The sequence below is a fragment of the Trichosurus vulpecula genome, chromosome 7, assembly GCF_011100635.1.
Source record: "Trichosurus vulpecula isolate mTriVul1 chromosome 7, mTriVul1.pri, whole genome shotgun sequence".
Taxonomy (NCBI): domain Eukaryota; kingdom Metazoa; phylum Chordata; class Mammalia; order Diprotodontia; family Phalangeridae; genus Trichosurus; species Trichosurus vulpecula.
In genome coordinates, this window is record NC_050579.1 from 155,388,151 (window position 1) to 155,403,304 (window position 15,154).

The 15,154-nt window shown below is 37.0% G+C and overlaps 1 protein-coding gene across 1 annotated transcript in view; it reads left to right on the top strand.

Annotated features, from left to right (window-relative positions):
- The window catches only part of LOC118857686 (DNA polymerase zeta catalytic subunit-like), a 175,865-nt gene extending 160,976 nt beyond the window's left edge, over window positions 1-14,889 (top strand). The window contains 4 exon segments of the mRNA XM_036768260.1: window positions 6,668-6,805; window positions 10,167-10,357; window positions 12,661-12,907; window positions 14,659-14,889. Of these exon segments, the coding sequence (XP_036624155.1) occupies window positions 6,668-6,805; window positions 10,167-10,357; window positions 12,661-12,907; window positions 14,659-14,889 (807 nt within the window).
- Window positions 14,890-15,154: the final 265 nt, after the last annotated feature.

Sequence of the window (15,154 nt, forward strand, 5' to 3'; positions counted from 1 at the left end):
TTGAGGCAGACAGACCCACCAACAGCTATTGACATAGTCCAGGCATGAGATGATGAAGTCGCTCCCAAGAGTGATGGTGGTATCAGAGGAAAGAAGGGATTTCATTTTCAGATAGCTTTCATTCTCAGGTAAGTCAACTAGAATAAGATGTATCCCTGTTTCCCCCAGTCCCTGTTCCTGCCATATCTTTTCTTCCTCAGGCTAAATATCCCCAATTCCATCACACCATCTTTGTGTGGTCTGATATTAAGGCCTTTTACCATCCTGCTTGCCTTTCTCTTTTCTTTCTCCATCTTGTCAGTATCATTCCTCACATGTGGTGCCCAAAACTGAGACAGCATCCCAGAAGTGAGCTGACCAGGGCACAGTGGGTCCCACAGGGGTGAGACTAATACTTCCCCCTCTGAGGCCCTGTGCTTCTGGTTTTTTGGGTTTTTTTTTTTTGCTATCATCTAAGTTCTCTTTAGTTTTTTGTTTTTTATTTGTTTATTTTGTCTCCTGTATCATGCTGATAGCATGAAGCTTAGTTTCAGCCACTGAAATCTCCACATCTTTTTCAGATTAACTGATGATTAGCTGTGCCATTCTCGCCATCCTATACTTGTGAAGTAGATTTTTTGACCTTGAGTCATACTTTATATCAGAGCTTCTTAGCCTTCTTTGGAATCCGTGAATAAACTTCAGTGGATCCACGAACTTGGTTTTTGTTTTTTAGTATTTTGATAACTGTACTTCCATAATAATTGCTTTCCTTTATAATTCCATGTATTGTATTTTATTCATTTAAAAACATTATTCTGAGGTGTCTATAGGCTTCCCCAGACTGCCCAATGGCCCAGGAAAGAAAAAATGTTAAGAACTCCAGTTTTACATTAATCTCTATTAAATTTCATCTTATTCAATTTGACTCAGCATTCTGGCCTGTGAACATATTTTTGCATTTTGACTTTCATGCACTCAGTAGCTCTCCTTCCCACATTGCATCATTTGCAAACTGGAGTGGCATGGCAGCACAGTGCAATGACAGGAGCACTATGTGTGGAATCAGGACCTGTGTTTGGAACTGATTTGTGACATTTGCTGACCTGTGACCTTGGGTAAGTCATTTCTAGCTTCTCTGAATCTCAGTTTCCAATTCTGTAAAAATGAAAGGGTATAGATTGAATTTCTAAAATTTCTTTCAGCTTAAAATCTATAATATGATCACCTTTTATCCTAGTCAAGATTAAATAGAATAAGACCAAACACATGTCCCTAGACCACCCCCCTACAGACTTAAATCCAAGTTGATATCAAACCATTATTGACAATTTTTTGGATCTGGACATTCAACCAAGTTCCAAAACCACCTATTGTTTAGCCCAAATTTTGTGCAAATAATTGTTCTGAGAATTATATCACAGGGATCTTATGCTTACCAATAAACTACCAGGAAACACCCCAAATTTGCCTATATCATATGCCTGCCTTGTTTTCTTTAAACACATTTCTATTCTTGAAAATCATTCTCCCAGAAGCTGTTAATAATGCCAGTGTCACTGTGACTTCTTCTGTCCATTAAACTGGTTTTATGCCATATAATTTTATGGCCTGGGAAAAGAGGATATTGATTGGTTGACCAATACATAACTTTGTGCTAACCAAGAGCTATAGGAAATAGGTCCATGAAAGTAAGAGGTGTACATGATTTCCTGCTTCCTCTCATGATCCTACACCCTGTATATTTTAATTTTAAAAGTTGCCAATATTGATACCTACTACAAATATTTTTATTTAGACTTGGAGATATAACACATAGGGTTTGAAATGTCCTTTGTTTTTAAGGATTCCATTAAATCATAATATTTTTGTCATCCTATAAAGAGTTTTCATGGCATTTGAAGATGTGACATAATGTTCAGGTCCCTTGTCACACAATTCACAGCCATCTTAATTTTCAAGAGACACTATATGATCTCATACCTTTCTTTATCTGGGATCATTGTAAATGTCATAATCAAAGGCTACCAGATTGGGGGTCCTTCATGAGTGAGTCTAGTCACTGACCACACTGGATATCTACAGAGTAGTCTACAGTAACTTAAAGCTAAGCTGTGTCCAAGAGAAGAGGCACTGATTTTCATATGCCAGACAAAATTCAGATTGTGGTTCCTAAAAAAAACTGTGTTTGAGTTAAAAACATATTTGGATTGGAGAATTTTCAGATTTTTTGTAAGCTTTCAGAAGTCAGAAATAGGTTACAATATGTATCTGGTTCATCTAAGGTCAATTCTCACTTCCATTTCTAAAACCATTTGCAGTGAACCATCATTACTCCTGTGAATGTGTCCCTTCACAGTGATTATTGTAACCTATGTCACAGACTAGCTGCCTCACTATGAACAACAAGTACAGATTATTTAAGAGGAAAGTAAAACCTCAGTGTGTATAGGCAGTCTATTACAGGGGAGGACACACTGTTGCGGGGAGGTATTCCCCACATTAGCAGAAGGTTTAACCTGAAAGCTCTCATACCAGAAATTTTTGAGAGAACATGAGGGGCAGTAATAGTCATGAGACTGAAATCAGGTTTGCCCATCGAGGAAGGGGGGAATTTGAAAGAGAAAAGGAAATGAAGAATGTTCCTTGGGTCCTATTGAGGTCGATAGGTACTGAAATACAGTGTCCACTATGGAGTTACTTTGGTATGTAGTAAAATGGCACTACCTCTGGTGTTTTGTTTTGGGAAAAGGAGGAATTCCCTTAATTAGAAGACCACAAGAGAAAGCATCTGTTAGTGCTTTAATAATTAAAAGTTTACTTAGGATCATTATCAACAAAGTTTTCAGGGGGAAGAGCATGCAAAGAAAAAAAAACTATTCAAATAACACATTTGTCCAGATATAAGTTTTCTATGTGAAAAGTTGTCCTCAAACTTTTCCCCGTAGCTTGGTCACCAGTTGAAACAATGAAAAATACTAAAAACAGCATTAAGATAAACAGAAATATAAGGAAACTGGTGCAAATCAGGGAGAAAGAAAAGGTCCCTCATTTGAGCAGAGGGAATAACTTTACAAATACTTAAGTGGCTAAGGATACTTGATGCAGTTAAGGATTTAACATGACATTGCTCTTACATAAGAAATAAACTTAAAATGATATTTTATCCTGGGAAGAAGAAAAAGAAGCAGGGGGAGGAGAAGGAGAAGAAGAAGGAGAAGAAGAAGAAGATGTTAATTCATCTCTTTAGAGCTAAACTGATAGCTTGGTCTCCTATAATGAGCTGCACACAAACTTGGAAAATGAGATGCTGAGAAAACTTCAGCCCTTCAGGAGACAGCCCAGCTTTAGGTTAGATAGATTTCACCATTTCAAACTCCATTCTATATGATTAATGAAGTATAGAATTTAGATCAAGTCAATAACTTTTGTTTCCAAAGTGAAATCAGATCCTGACATCTCTTTCTTTAATATCCCTCCTAACCATTGCTTAACTAACAGGCAGCAGTCACCTAATTCGTTTAGCCATGGAGTATGTCAAAGTAAAAGAAGGGGCTTTATCAGTTCCCCAAATCTTTTAAGCCAACAAAAATCCATTTGGGTTCTAGTATTATAATAATTCAATTAATGCAAGAGGTTTATCTCCCAAACATTAAAAAACTTATCCTGGTGCTTTGTTTTAAATGCTATCTATTCCTACTGATAGATTACTTGGCATTTTAATTTGATACGATACAGTTTATTATACAACTGAGATTTATCCTTAAGTTTATCTATGTAATCTACTACATGCCTCCCAAGTCCATACCATGGATTATAAATATGATGTGATACAGAAAGAGTAAAGTTCACTTCTATTTCTAATGGGGGACTGATTTTCTATTACTAGTTTTTATCCATGACCTTGGACTCATACCTTTTCTGCCTAGTCATTCCTATTCCCCCATATTTAGTTATCTTTATGATTCTTAACTATGTATATCTAAAGCCTTAACTTTGTACTTAATGACTCTCCACTGACCTTTGTGTGGTTGAAATAGAAATATCGGTTGTCTCGAAGATCTATAACCAAAGAGTGATGAGCAGGACCATGAGCAGGAAGGAAAGACATGATTAAGCATTAAAGTTCATATATGGGAGAAGCTAATGAAGAATAGGAAAGTTGGGAGATCTATTATTCAGGAATGTTGTTTTCAAGAAGATATTTCCTAACAGTTATTTCCTAATTGTATTACTATCTTTTAATGCCCTTAGTATATTTGCACTACTGAAAGGAGCCACTAAGGAACAGTCTTTTAAAACTGATCAGGAGATTGCTGAAGCTGTTCCTGCTACCAACACTAAACCAGTAAAATTGAAGTTTGAAAAGGTAAGAAGAAATCTATTTTAATGCAGCACTAATATTCCCACATGAACAAGATTTCTAATTTAATAGACCTAATTTCAGGATCAATTTTATATGTCTCTAAAATTTTTAAACCCTTTTAAAATTGATGTTCTTAATACAGTTTTTCTCTTCATTATTTCAGTGGTGCTTTTATGTAGGCAAAAATCTCATTATAGTATTAAAGCTATTGAGCACTGAACTATAATAGCTCATGTTTATATAGCACCTTAAGGTTTACACAACACAGAGGAAAAAGTGGCACTCCCTGCTCGCAAGGACCATACAATCTAGAAACAGATATATATACATTCAAGTGATTACTTTATAGGACAATATGTGATAAGTGCCGTGCTAGTGATGTACAGAAAATACAAAGTACAAACAGGGAAGGGGAATCACAGATCACAGCAGGCTGAGGTTATTGGGGAATACATCATAAAAGAGATGGAAAGGGACTTGGGCCCTCAGGGGTGGCTGGGATTTCAGTAGCCTGAAATGGACTGAAATCATTACTGCCACTGCTTGGGAAAGGTCTGCCTAGGCAAAAGGTATTTCAGGAAGAAGACGAACTATGAGTAAAAGCAAGAAAGCACTATGCATTGGAGAAGAGCAAATACTCCAAATAGGCTATAGTTGCTGTGGAGGAAGAATGGGAGACAAGACTAGGAAGGTTACCTGTTTGTGGCCAGATTGTGGGGGATAAGGAGTATGAGAAGGCCAGACCAAGGAATTTGCTTATTGTCAGTGGAGAGCCATTAAAAATGAACTATTGATCGAGGGAGTGACATGTTCAAAGCAACACATGTGGAAGCCTGTCATGATGGTAGCATGGATCAGAATAAGTAACCACACAGGAGCTAGGAAAGCCAGTTAGGAGGCAATCAGTATATTCCTGGAATCAAGGGATAAGAATCTGAACTGGGGTGATGGCAATACAGTTAAAATGAAAGGAACAAATGGAGAAGACATTTCTAAGGAAGAATCAGCAGGACACAGTGATTAATTGAATGGCAGGAATGAAGAAGAGGGAGAAACCAAAGATTACCCTCAAGCTTTGAGCCAAATTAACTAGGACAATTAATAGAAATGGGGCAGTAATGATGGAGGAGCTGCTTTATGCATTGATGAGTTCAATTTTGTACATGTTGGGTTTGAAGTGTAGGACAGAAATGTAAATGAAAATGTTCAGCAAACTACTGTAAATGTAGAATTGGATATTAGAGGAAAAGCCAGTGATGGAGCTAAAGATATGGGGATTACCCACCCAAAAAAGTGATATTTGAAGCCATAGAAGCGATTAAGATCTCTGGGGAAGAAAAAATATAGAGTCGCGAAAAGTTCCTAAGGACATAATAATCTTGAGGAAACACCCACATTTGAGAGGCAGAAAGAAAAAATAATGTATAGAAAGGTACATAGAAATGGTGATTTTAAAATGCAGGAAGACAAGAAGAAGAACGTCAGGGAAGCCACAGGAAGAAAGAGGTTAAAGAAGGGGCTGATCAGCAATGTTAGATGCTACAGAGAAGTCCAGTTATACAAAAAGCCAATTGAGTTTAACGATTAGATGGTCATTGGTGGCCTTTGGGAAAGCAGTTTCAGTCTCATGAGAGGCCAAAAGTCGGATTTCAAGGGGCCGAGGGTAGGTATTTGAGGAAAAGAAGGCAACAAGTATAGAGTATTGTTTGGACAAGTTTGGTGAACAGTATGGAGCGTGACAGCACAGTAGCCTGAAGACAGTGATAGAGCTGAGGGAATATGGGGGAGGGGAAGAAAGGAGTGGGGAGTTAAGTGAAAATTAAGCAAATCTGTAAGAAGAGACTGGGAGGGAGGGAAGGAAGGCAGGAGCACAGGAGAGAGGGTAATTTATAGAATAAAGTCCTGTAGGAAGCCAAAGGGAGTTATATGAAGAGAACGAGCCTTGGCAAAAAGGAAGCATACATCTTTCTCTCTAACAGGAGAAAATGTATTCTGATACTTGGATTTAACCTTTAAAATGTTGCATTAACTGGCTTTCCCAAGTACCTTAGAATAGTCATTGCCTTGCTTATTTTGTAAAATTTGATCATAAGGCATTCTAATGTGCGTGCATCTGACTGTAATCTATATTCTTAGATATTGGTCATAGACTTAGATCTAGAAGGAACCTCAAAGGTCATTTTGTCCAGCAGCCTCCTTTTGCTTGCCCAATGTCACACAGGTACTAAGTAGTTTTTTGATAAAATAGAAACATAACTTGTAAACAGATGGCCTCCATTGTGGAGAGAGTAGTGTAAGAAGGCATTTTGTTTTCCTCTGCAGGTATGTTTGCCCTGTGTCTTGCAAACCAAAAAGAAGTATGTGGGTTACATGTATGAAACACTGGATCAGAAGGACCCTGTATTTGATGCAAAAGGAATTGAGACAGTGAGAAGAGATTCCTGCCCTGCTGTTTCTAAGGTAAACACTGGCTAGCTTCTCATCTTTTGAAGATGATGTGGCAGAGCAGACTGTGAAAGCCAAACCACCACATTTGTTGTTCTTGGTCCTAAGTAACAAGAACGTCCTAGATCACTGAATCACTCCATAGGCAATCCAAGTTTCATTTTAGCCATTGTCTCAATTTTCTCCCACACCTCACCTTTTTTTTAATAGGATTTTTTTAAATTTAAAACACTTAGTTTTACATGTTCTTGAGTTTCAAATTTTCTTCCCTTCCCTCCTTTGTTCACTCTACCCCAAGACACCATGCAGTCCGATATAGATTCTACATAAACCTTCACATTAAACTTATTTACACAATAGTCAAATTGCGAAGAAGAATTATGACCAATGGAATGAATCATGAGAGAGAAGAAACAAAACCAAAAAAGAAAAGAGAAAAAAAAGAGAGCAAATAGTTTGCCTCAATCTGCATTCAGACTCCACAGTTCTTTCTCTGGATGTAGCTAGCTTTTCCATCATGAGTCCTTTGGAGCTGTCTTTGAGCCTTGTATTGCTGAGGAGTGTCAAGTCTATCAAAGTTAGTCATCACAGAATCTGTGGTTATCTATAATGTTCTCCTGGTTCTGCTCCTCTCACTCAGCATCGGATCATGTAGGTCTTTCTAGGTTATTATGAAGTCTGTATCTTCCCCATTTCTTATAGCACAAGAGTATTCCATTACATTCATATACCACAACTTGTTCAGCCATTCCCCAATTGATGGGCATCCCCTTGATTTCCAATTCTTTGCCACCACAAAAAGAGCAGCCATAAATATTTTTGTACATACAGGTCCCTTTTTCACTTGTGTGATCTCTTTGGGATATAGCCCTAGGAACAGTATTGCTGGGTCAAAGGGTATGCACATTTTTATAGCCCTTTGGGCATAGTTAAAAATCACTCTCCAAAATGGCTGGATCTGTTCATAACTCCACCAACAACGTATTAATGTTCCAATTTTTCCACATCCTCTCCAGCATTTATCATTTTCCTGTTTTGTCATGTTAGCCAATCTGACAGGAAAGATGTGGTACCTAAGAGTTGTTTTGATTTTCATTTCTCTAGTCAATAGTGATTTAGAGCATTTTTTCATATGCCTATAGATATCTAATTTCTTCCTCTGAAAACTGCCTGTCCATATCCTTTAACCATTTCTCAATTGGGGAATGACTTGTATTCCTATAAATTTGACTCAGTTCCCTATGTATTTTAGATATGAGGCCTTTATCAGAGACATTGGTTGTAAAGATTTTCTCCCAACTTTCTGCTTCCCTCCTAATCTTTGTTACATTGGCTTTGTTTATACAAAAATTTTTCAATTTAGTATAATCAAAATTATCCATTTTGCATTTTATAATGTTCTCTGTGTCTTGTTGGGTCATGAATTCTTCCCTTTCCCATAAATCTGACAGGTAAACTATTTCTTGCTCTCCCAAACTGCTTATAGTATCAGCCTTTATTCCTAAATCATGTACCCATTTTGACTTTATTTTGGTATATGGTGTAAGATATGGGTCTATGCCCAGTTTCTGCCATACTATTTTCTAATTTTCCCAGCAGTTTTTGTGAAATAGTGAATTCTTAACCCAGAAGCTGCATTTTTTGGATTTATCAAAGAATATAATTCTATAGGCTGTAACTTCAGTGTCTTGTGTATCTAACCTATTCCACTGATCTACCACTCTGTTTCTTAGCCAGCACCAGGTAGTTTTGAGGACTGCTGCTATATAGTACATATAGTATCTGGTATGGCTAGGCCACCTTCCCTAGCATTTCTTTTCATTAATTCCCTTGATATTCTGGACTTTTTGTTCTTCCAGATGAATGTTGTTATTATTTTATCCAGCTCTGTAAAATAATTTTTTGGCGTTCGATTGGTATGGCACTGAATAAGTAAATTAATTTAGGTAAAATTGTCATTTTTATTGTATTAGCTTGGCCTAACCCCAAGCAATTGATGTTATTCCATTTAATTACATCTGACTTTATTTGTGTAAGAAGTGTTTCATAATTGACCACACCTCATCTTTTACTAGAGCTGCTGAAGAATGGCAAAACAACTCTATATTTCACCGCTCATGCTCTAATGGATCAATGAATAGTAAAATGTCTAAAATGTTGCCAGAAAGGAGGAAAGAAGAAAATATAGGGGCCTAAAACATTCTCAGGCCCCAAATAATTGATAGCTGATTGTATTTGCATTTCATTAGCAGATAAAAATAAGATTTCTATGCTACAGCAATTAAAACTTTGCAATTCCTCAACCATTTTAAATCTGAATTTCTATTGAGTTTTTCCCCCACCCAGCTTAGTCTCTGAATACTGCTTCTAAATCAAGTTAAACTGGTGTTCTAATAGAGTGCAGTACTATCCACAGGAAGGTACATGAAAACATTAAATGCATACTAAATTGTAAGCCATCTGTATTTGTTAATGTGGAGGTGAGATATAGCTCAACGGCTTAGTAGAGCTGTGTTGCTAAAAGATACTTTAAATATCAGAGGGAGAATGTTAGAGTTGTAAGGGACCTTGGAAATCCATCTAATCCAACCCCTTTGTTTAAAACCATCATCTATTCTTCCTCTTATGTGGACACAGACCTACATCTTAACCTAAACCAACCCCATACCTTCTGTATATGTGCACATATTTTGAATAAATTAATGAGTCCATATTTTTAATGCTGACAGGCCCCAAGACTTGGTAATAAGACACAGAACCTTTCACTTGTACTGGTTTAAACTTAATCTGTCAGTAAAGGGTAGTAATATCCAATGAGCTCTTTATTATTCTTTATAAAATAAATTCAGTTAGTTTCCACCAAACATATGCCCAATTCAGAAGCTTTCACCTGCCACTTACTTGCCAAGATTGCTAAAAGCCCAAAGACTGAATAGGCGGTAAAATTTGACATACTCCTTGCCTACCTTTCTCTATTAAAGTAAAATCAGTACAAAGATGGAGAGATGAAGACTTGCAAAAGTATGAAAGTAAACCTGATTTCTTATGTCTCCGTTATGTCAGCTCTCTTAGAAAAACCTATGAGCTTTTCATTGTTCAGGCTCTGATTCTGATCACACTGAAAATTTCTGACAGAAATCCCATTCCATGATGATTTGTGTAAGGAGTTTTGTGTTGACTTTTGTCACTGTGAAAAGAAAAAAGAATTTTCAAAATCTAATAATTTTTAATACAGATAGTGTGTATTGTTATACTACTTAAGCAACTTGACAACTTACTGAGGAGTTAAAATTATAATTGATATATAGTGTATGAAGAATATACCCCTAACTAAAAGTATGAAATGGTGTCATAACACATTTATCTTCTTTTTAAGATACTTGAGCGTTCTATCAAGCTGCTATTTGAAGCAAGAGATATAAGTGAGATTAAACAGTATGCTCAGTGGCAATGTATTAAGCTACTAGAAGGGAAGGCCAGCCTACAAGATGTTATCTGTGCAAAGGAATACAGAGGGAGTTCCTCTTACAAACCTGGAGCCTGTGTGCCAGCTCTTGAGCTTACAAGGTAATCATTATACATGGCAAGGGTTAAACAGCCATTACTATTTATCTCAGAAGACAGTGTCATATACCTACTGAGTTCAGTACCAAGTATTTCTCACAGGCCCTAAATAAATGAGTAGAGATCCTGTCTAGAGGTTAGTGTTTCACAGCAAGTATCCAAAAGCACAAGTAGAAATATCCTCTCACCCTTTCGCTTGTGTCCCCAAAAAAGGAAATAGCTTCCCACACTACCTCTACATTCACTTTCTTTATAAGGTCTGGAAAAGCATTGGATAGGTGGCCTCTCAACAGTGTCACCCTTTTTGTGTTCCTATTGGCAAACTGACTTTCTGAATTAGAATGGAAGTACTTTATAGGCTAATGTAGAATCTCTTACTTTTATATGCTTCACAACAACATAGCTTGACCATTTTGAAGCTTTCTCTGATGCATAGATCAATTGCCTACAATTGCCTCAAATGCCTACTAAGGCATTTGAGAAGGTTGCATAGCTTTCTGAAATAAGAAGGAAAAAAAACCCTGACATTTACATGTGCATGTATATATGTGTGTATATATATATGTGTGTGTATATGTGTATATATATATATGTACATTTATATGCACACATACACATGTAAAGTAAGGTATACAAAGTACTTTAAATTCATCATCTCATGTGGCATTTACAACAAGAAGGTTAAACAGGCCAAATTCTCTTTTGACATTTATAATTATGCTATTGTTTTTGTAACTTCCAATTATAGTAATTCTCATTGACATTGAATAACATGTTTTAAGCCAATTGATACTGTAAACTCTGATTTCTTAAGAGCTTTATTTTGCAGACCGCCATGCCTTTCAACAGGAGCAGCTGGGTGGCACAGTAGGTGGAGTACCAGGTCTGAGGTCAGGAAGGCTCATCATCCTAAGTTCACATGGGGCCTCAGATACTTAATAGCTGTGTGACCCTGGGCAAGTCACCTAACCCTTTTGCCTCAGTTTCCTCATTTGTAAAATGAGCTGGAGAAGGAAATGGCAAACCCCTCCAGTATCTTTGCCAAGAAAACCCCAAATGGGATCGTAAAGGGTCAGACATTACTGAAACAACAAGATGCCCTTCAACAGATTCATATCCAAAAAACATTAAAGTACCTTCTATAGCACAGAATAATTCATGATAAATGCATATGAAGAGTATAGAGTAGTACTATGTGAAGCCTTGAGGGAAAAAGTCACTAATGACTTTGGTCAGAGACTTTTTTTTCAGGAAAAAACTTGGCTGGGATGTAGAATCTTGAGCTGAAAGAGACCTTAGGAAGCATCTAGTCCAGAGGTTCTGAAGCTCTTTGGTTTCAAGACCCCCTTTAAAAGACTGAGGATCCTAAAGAGCTTTTGTCTGTGTGGTTTTATCTATCAATATTTAACTATATTCAAAATTAAAAGATCTTAGTAGGATTAAAAAAAATAATTTTTGGTTGGTTTTTTGGGAGGGGGGGCAGTTGGTGTTAAGTGACTTGCCCAGGGTCACACAGCTAACAAATGTCTGAGGCCAACATTTGAACTCAGGCCCTCCTGACTCCAGGCTTAGTGCTCTGTCCACTGCACCACCTCACTGCCCTAGGAAAATAGTTTTGGCCTCAAGGATCTCCAGGGGTTCCTGGACCACACTTTAAGAACCACTGATCATGTCCAGCCCTGTCACTTTACAAATGAGCAAGCTGAAGGTCCTGAGGTAAGTGTCCTACCCCAGATCACAAAAGCAGTCATTGTCAAAGCCAGAATGTGAGCCAAGCCTTCCAGTTCCAAATCAGTGCTCTTTCCCCTGTATTACAGTTGGGTTTTAAAGGACAGAGGTATTGATGGCACTTTTGAACTAGAGGACATTGTGATAAAAGTCTAATTTGGCTGGAGCATATAGATTATCTAGGAGGAAAAGATAAGAGATAAAGGATGACTACAGTGAAGCCAAAACATGAGAGTGACATTCCTTGAATGTGAAACAAAAGTGGGAATATTATTCAGTAGGTAATTGGGAGCTGTTGGAGGATTTTGAGTCATCTGTGCATAGGGAGTAATCCCCAAAGGGTTAGGATACTACCTAGTATCAGTAAGAACTAGTTGGTGCAAAGGAAGAAGCCCAAATTACTTCCAAGTTCATTGTGTAAATTCTTTAAACAGTTATATTTCTGACTTGGGAGGTTGCACCAGCAGAGGCTTGCATTTGTAGGATACCACACCTTCACATTTTGTTGTAATATCCTTATTTAAATTCATTACTTTTTTGCGAGTCAGGTATATACATTTGTATATTCTTTTAAATAGGAAAATGCTTGCTCATGATCGACGCTCTGAGCCACGAGTGGGAGAGAGAGTACCATATGTCATCGTGTATGGCCTACCAGGGGTACCTCTAATCCAGTTGGTAAGGCGGCCAGTTGAGGTCCTACAAGACTCCAGCCTAAGGCTGAATGCAACCTATTATATTACAAAGCAGATCCTTCCACCCCTGGCAAGAATATTCTCACTTATTGGTATTGATGTCTTCAGTTGGTACCATGAATTACCAAGGGTAAGTGTATCCAAGTATTATTCATATGCTACTAGAAAAGGATTTCACCTTTAGAAGTTCTTATAAAAATGAAAGTGATGTTTATCTGAAATTACAATAAAAGCATGAGCATATAAGCATTTTACAAATTCTAATGGATTCTGATCATGTAAAGGAAAATACTGGCACATCCGAGTTGCTTAAAAAAGGAAAGCTAGAATTTTCTATAAACCCCTTTTCAGGTTCTTCCAGGTTCCCTTGATGACTGAAATGGTAGAAAAAAAAAACAGATTCACTGAATGAGAAAGACTTAACTACTGGATAGCTATACATAAAGTTTTTAGCAATAGAAAATATGAATATAGGAATAAGAAAATGCCTTTAAAATGGGCATAATATATTGTATTTATTGTAAAGTACTGTGACGGAAAAAGATCTCATGCAGCATAGGTTTTTGGAAAAGGAGACTCAACCTTAACTGATGTACTCACCATTATAATGAAATATTTTTTCATAGCATTTCACTAATGTAACACATGAGATGATTTTTCTTAGAACTACAGCAGGGTTTGGTCTTTTTAAGTAATGGATGAGACCATGTCAATTATTCCATGTCAGTTGGGTTAGAAAATGTCTGTGGGTTGACTATACCTCTAAGACCCAGGATTCTAATAATTATTAGGGTGCATGAGCTCAAATTACAGTAAGTAGCTACAATGAAACAGGCCAACGTTTAACCTAAATCTTGTTCTACTTTAACTGCTTAGGTTTTCAGTCTAAAGTATAATAAAAGTGAAAGTTTTGTTTGGGGTCGTATGGCAGAAAATTTGAGGTAGTCATCCTTCATAATCTTACTAATCAATAAGAGGTATGGATGATTGCTTCAATTCACCTTGCTCTGGCGGACACTTAATTTTCAGCAATGTTTCTTTCAAGCGTATCACTATCATGCATGTAAAACCGATGGCATTTGTGGAAGATTGACCTAAAACTCACCTGCAAGCATTTGGTTAGAGGCCTAAGAAATACTCAAAGAAGGATATGAAGTAATATTAGTATAATGTTATTTTCAACTATAAGAAAAGTAAATGCAATATTAATTATTGTATTATATATTATGTATTACATAGTGTTAATTATATACAAGCAAGTTGTATGGCAATACAATACTGCTAATTAAAATTAAAAATATAGTGGGATTAACCCATTATAATTCTTAAAATATAATGCATTAACCTTTGTCCCTCACTCCCTAGGAAAGAGCCTGAAAATTATTACATACCCTCTACTACTCTTGTTTCCAGGGGCATATCCTTTCCTATGCTTCTATAAATTTTCAGGCACTCCCATGTGTACCATCTCTTCAAGGTGACATATGCCTTCATACTCCAAACAAAAAGTTTAATGACAAGCAATCATTTTATTCTAGAAGAATGGTTCTAAAAATGTGGTCTAGGGTTCCCCAAGCCCGTTTCAGGGAACCATGAGGTAAAAGCTATCTTCATGATAACACTAAGATGTTTTCATATCTAAAATGGTAAATATTGACAGATACAACCAAGATAAACCAAATCTCTTTGGCAACTTCAATAATTTCTGATTGTAACATGGTCCTGAGATCAAAATGTTTAAGAACTGCTGATGTAGAAATGGAGATATACAGAACCTGTTTTTGCCATGACTTTGGTAAATTGGTAACTAGGACTAGAACTATTGGTCTCCCTAGTGAAACTGGTGGAGTTTTATTCATTTCTGAATTTATCTGTTTCCAGATCCAGAAAGTCACCACCTCCTCCCACAGTGAACATGAAGGCCAAAAAGGCACCATCTCATAATATTTCTGTACCTTACACTGTCCTGTGTGTGATGAACTAACTCAGCGTGGGATCTGTAGTAAATGTAGGAGCCAACCACAGCACGTAGCAGTGGTTCTCGACCAAGAAATTCGAGAGTGGGAATGTCAACAAGAACAGCTGGTAAAGGTAACAGATTCAGAATCTTAAATAAGCTTATTCTTCCATGGCAGTTGAATCAACTCAGAAGCACCACACAGGATATTTATTTCAATTCAATAAGCATTTACTAAATGCCAGGGACTGTGTTAAGTGCTCAGCACCTACTATGTGCCAGACACTGTGTTAAGTCCCCCCAAGGGGCTTAAATTCTATTCAGAGTAAAAAGGAATATGGGATGCATGTACATAGGAAATGTAATACAAAATAGATACAGAGTAATTTCCAGTTTGAGGGCATATGTCTAATATGAAGA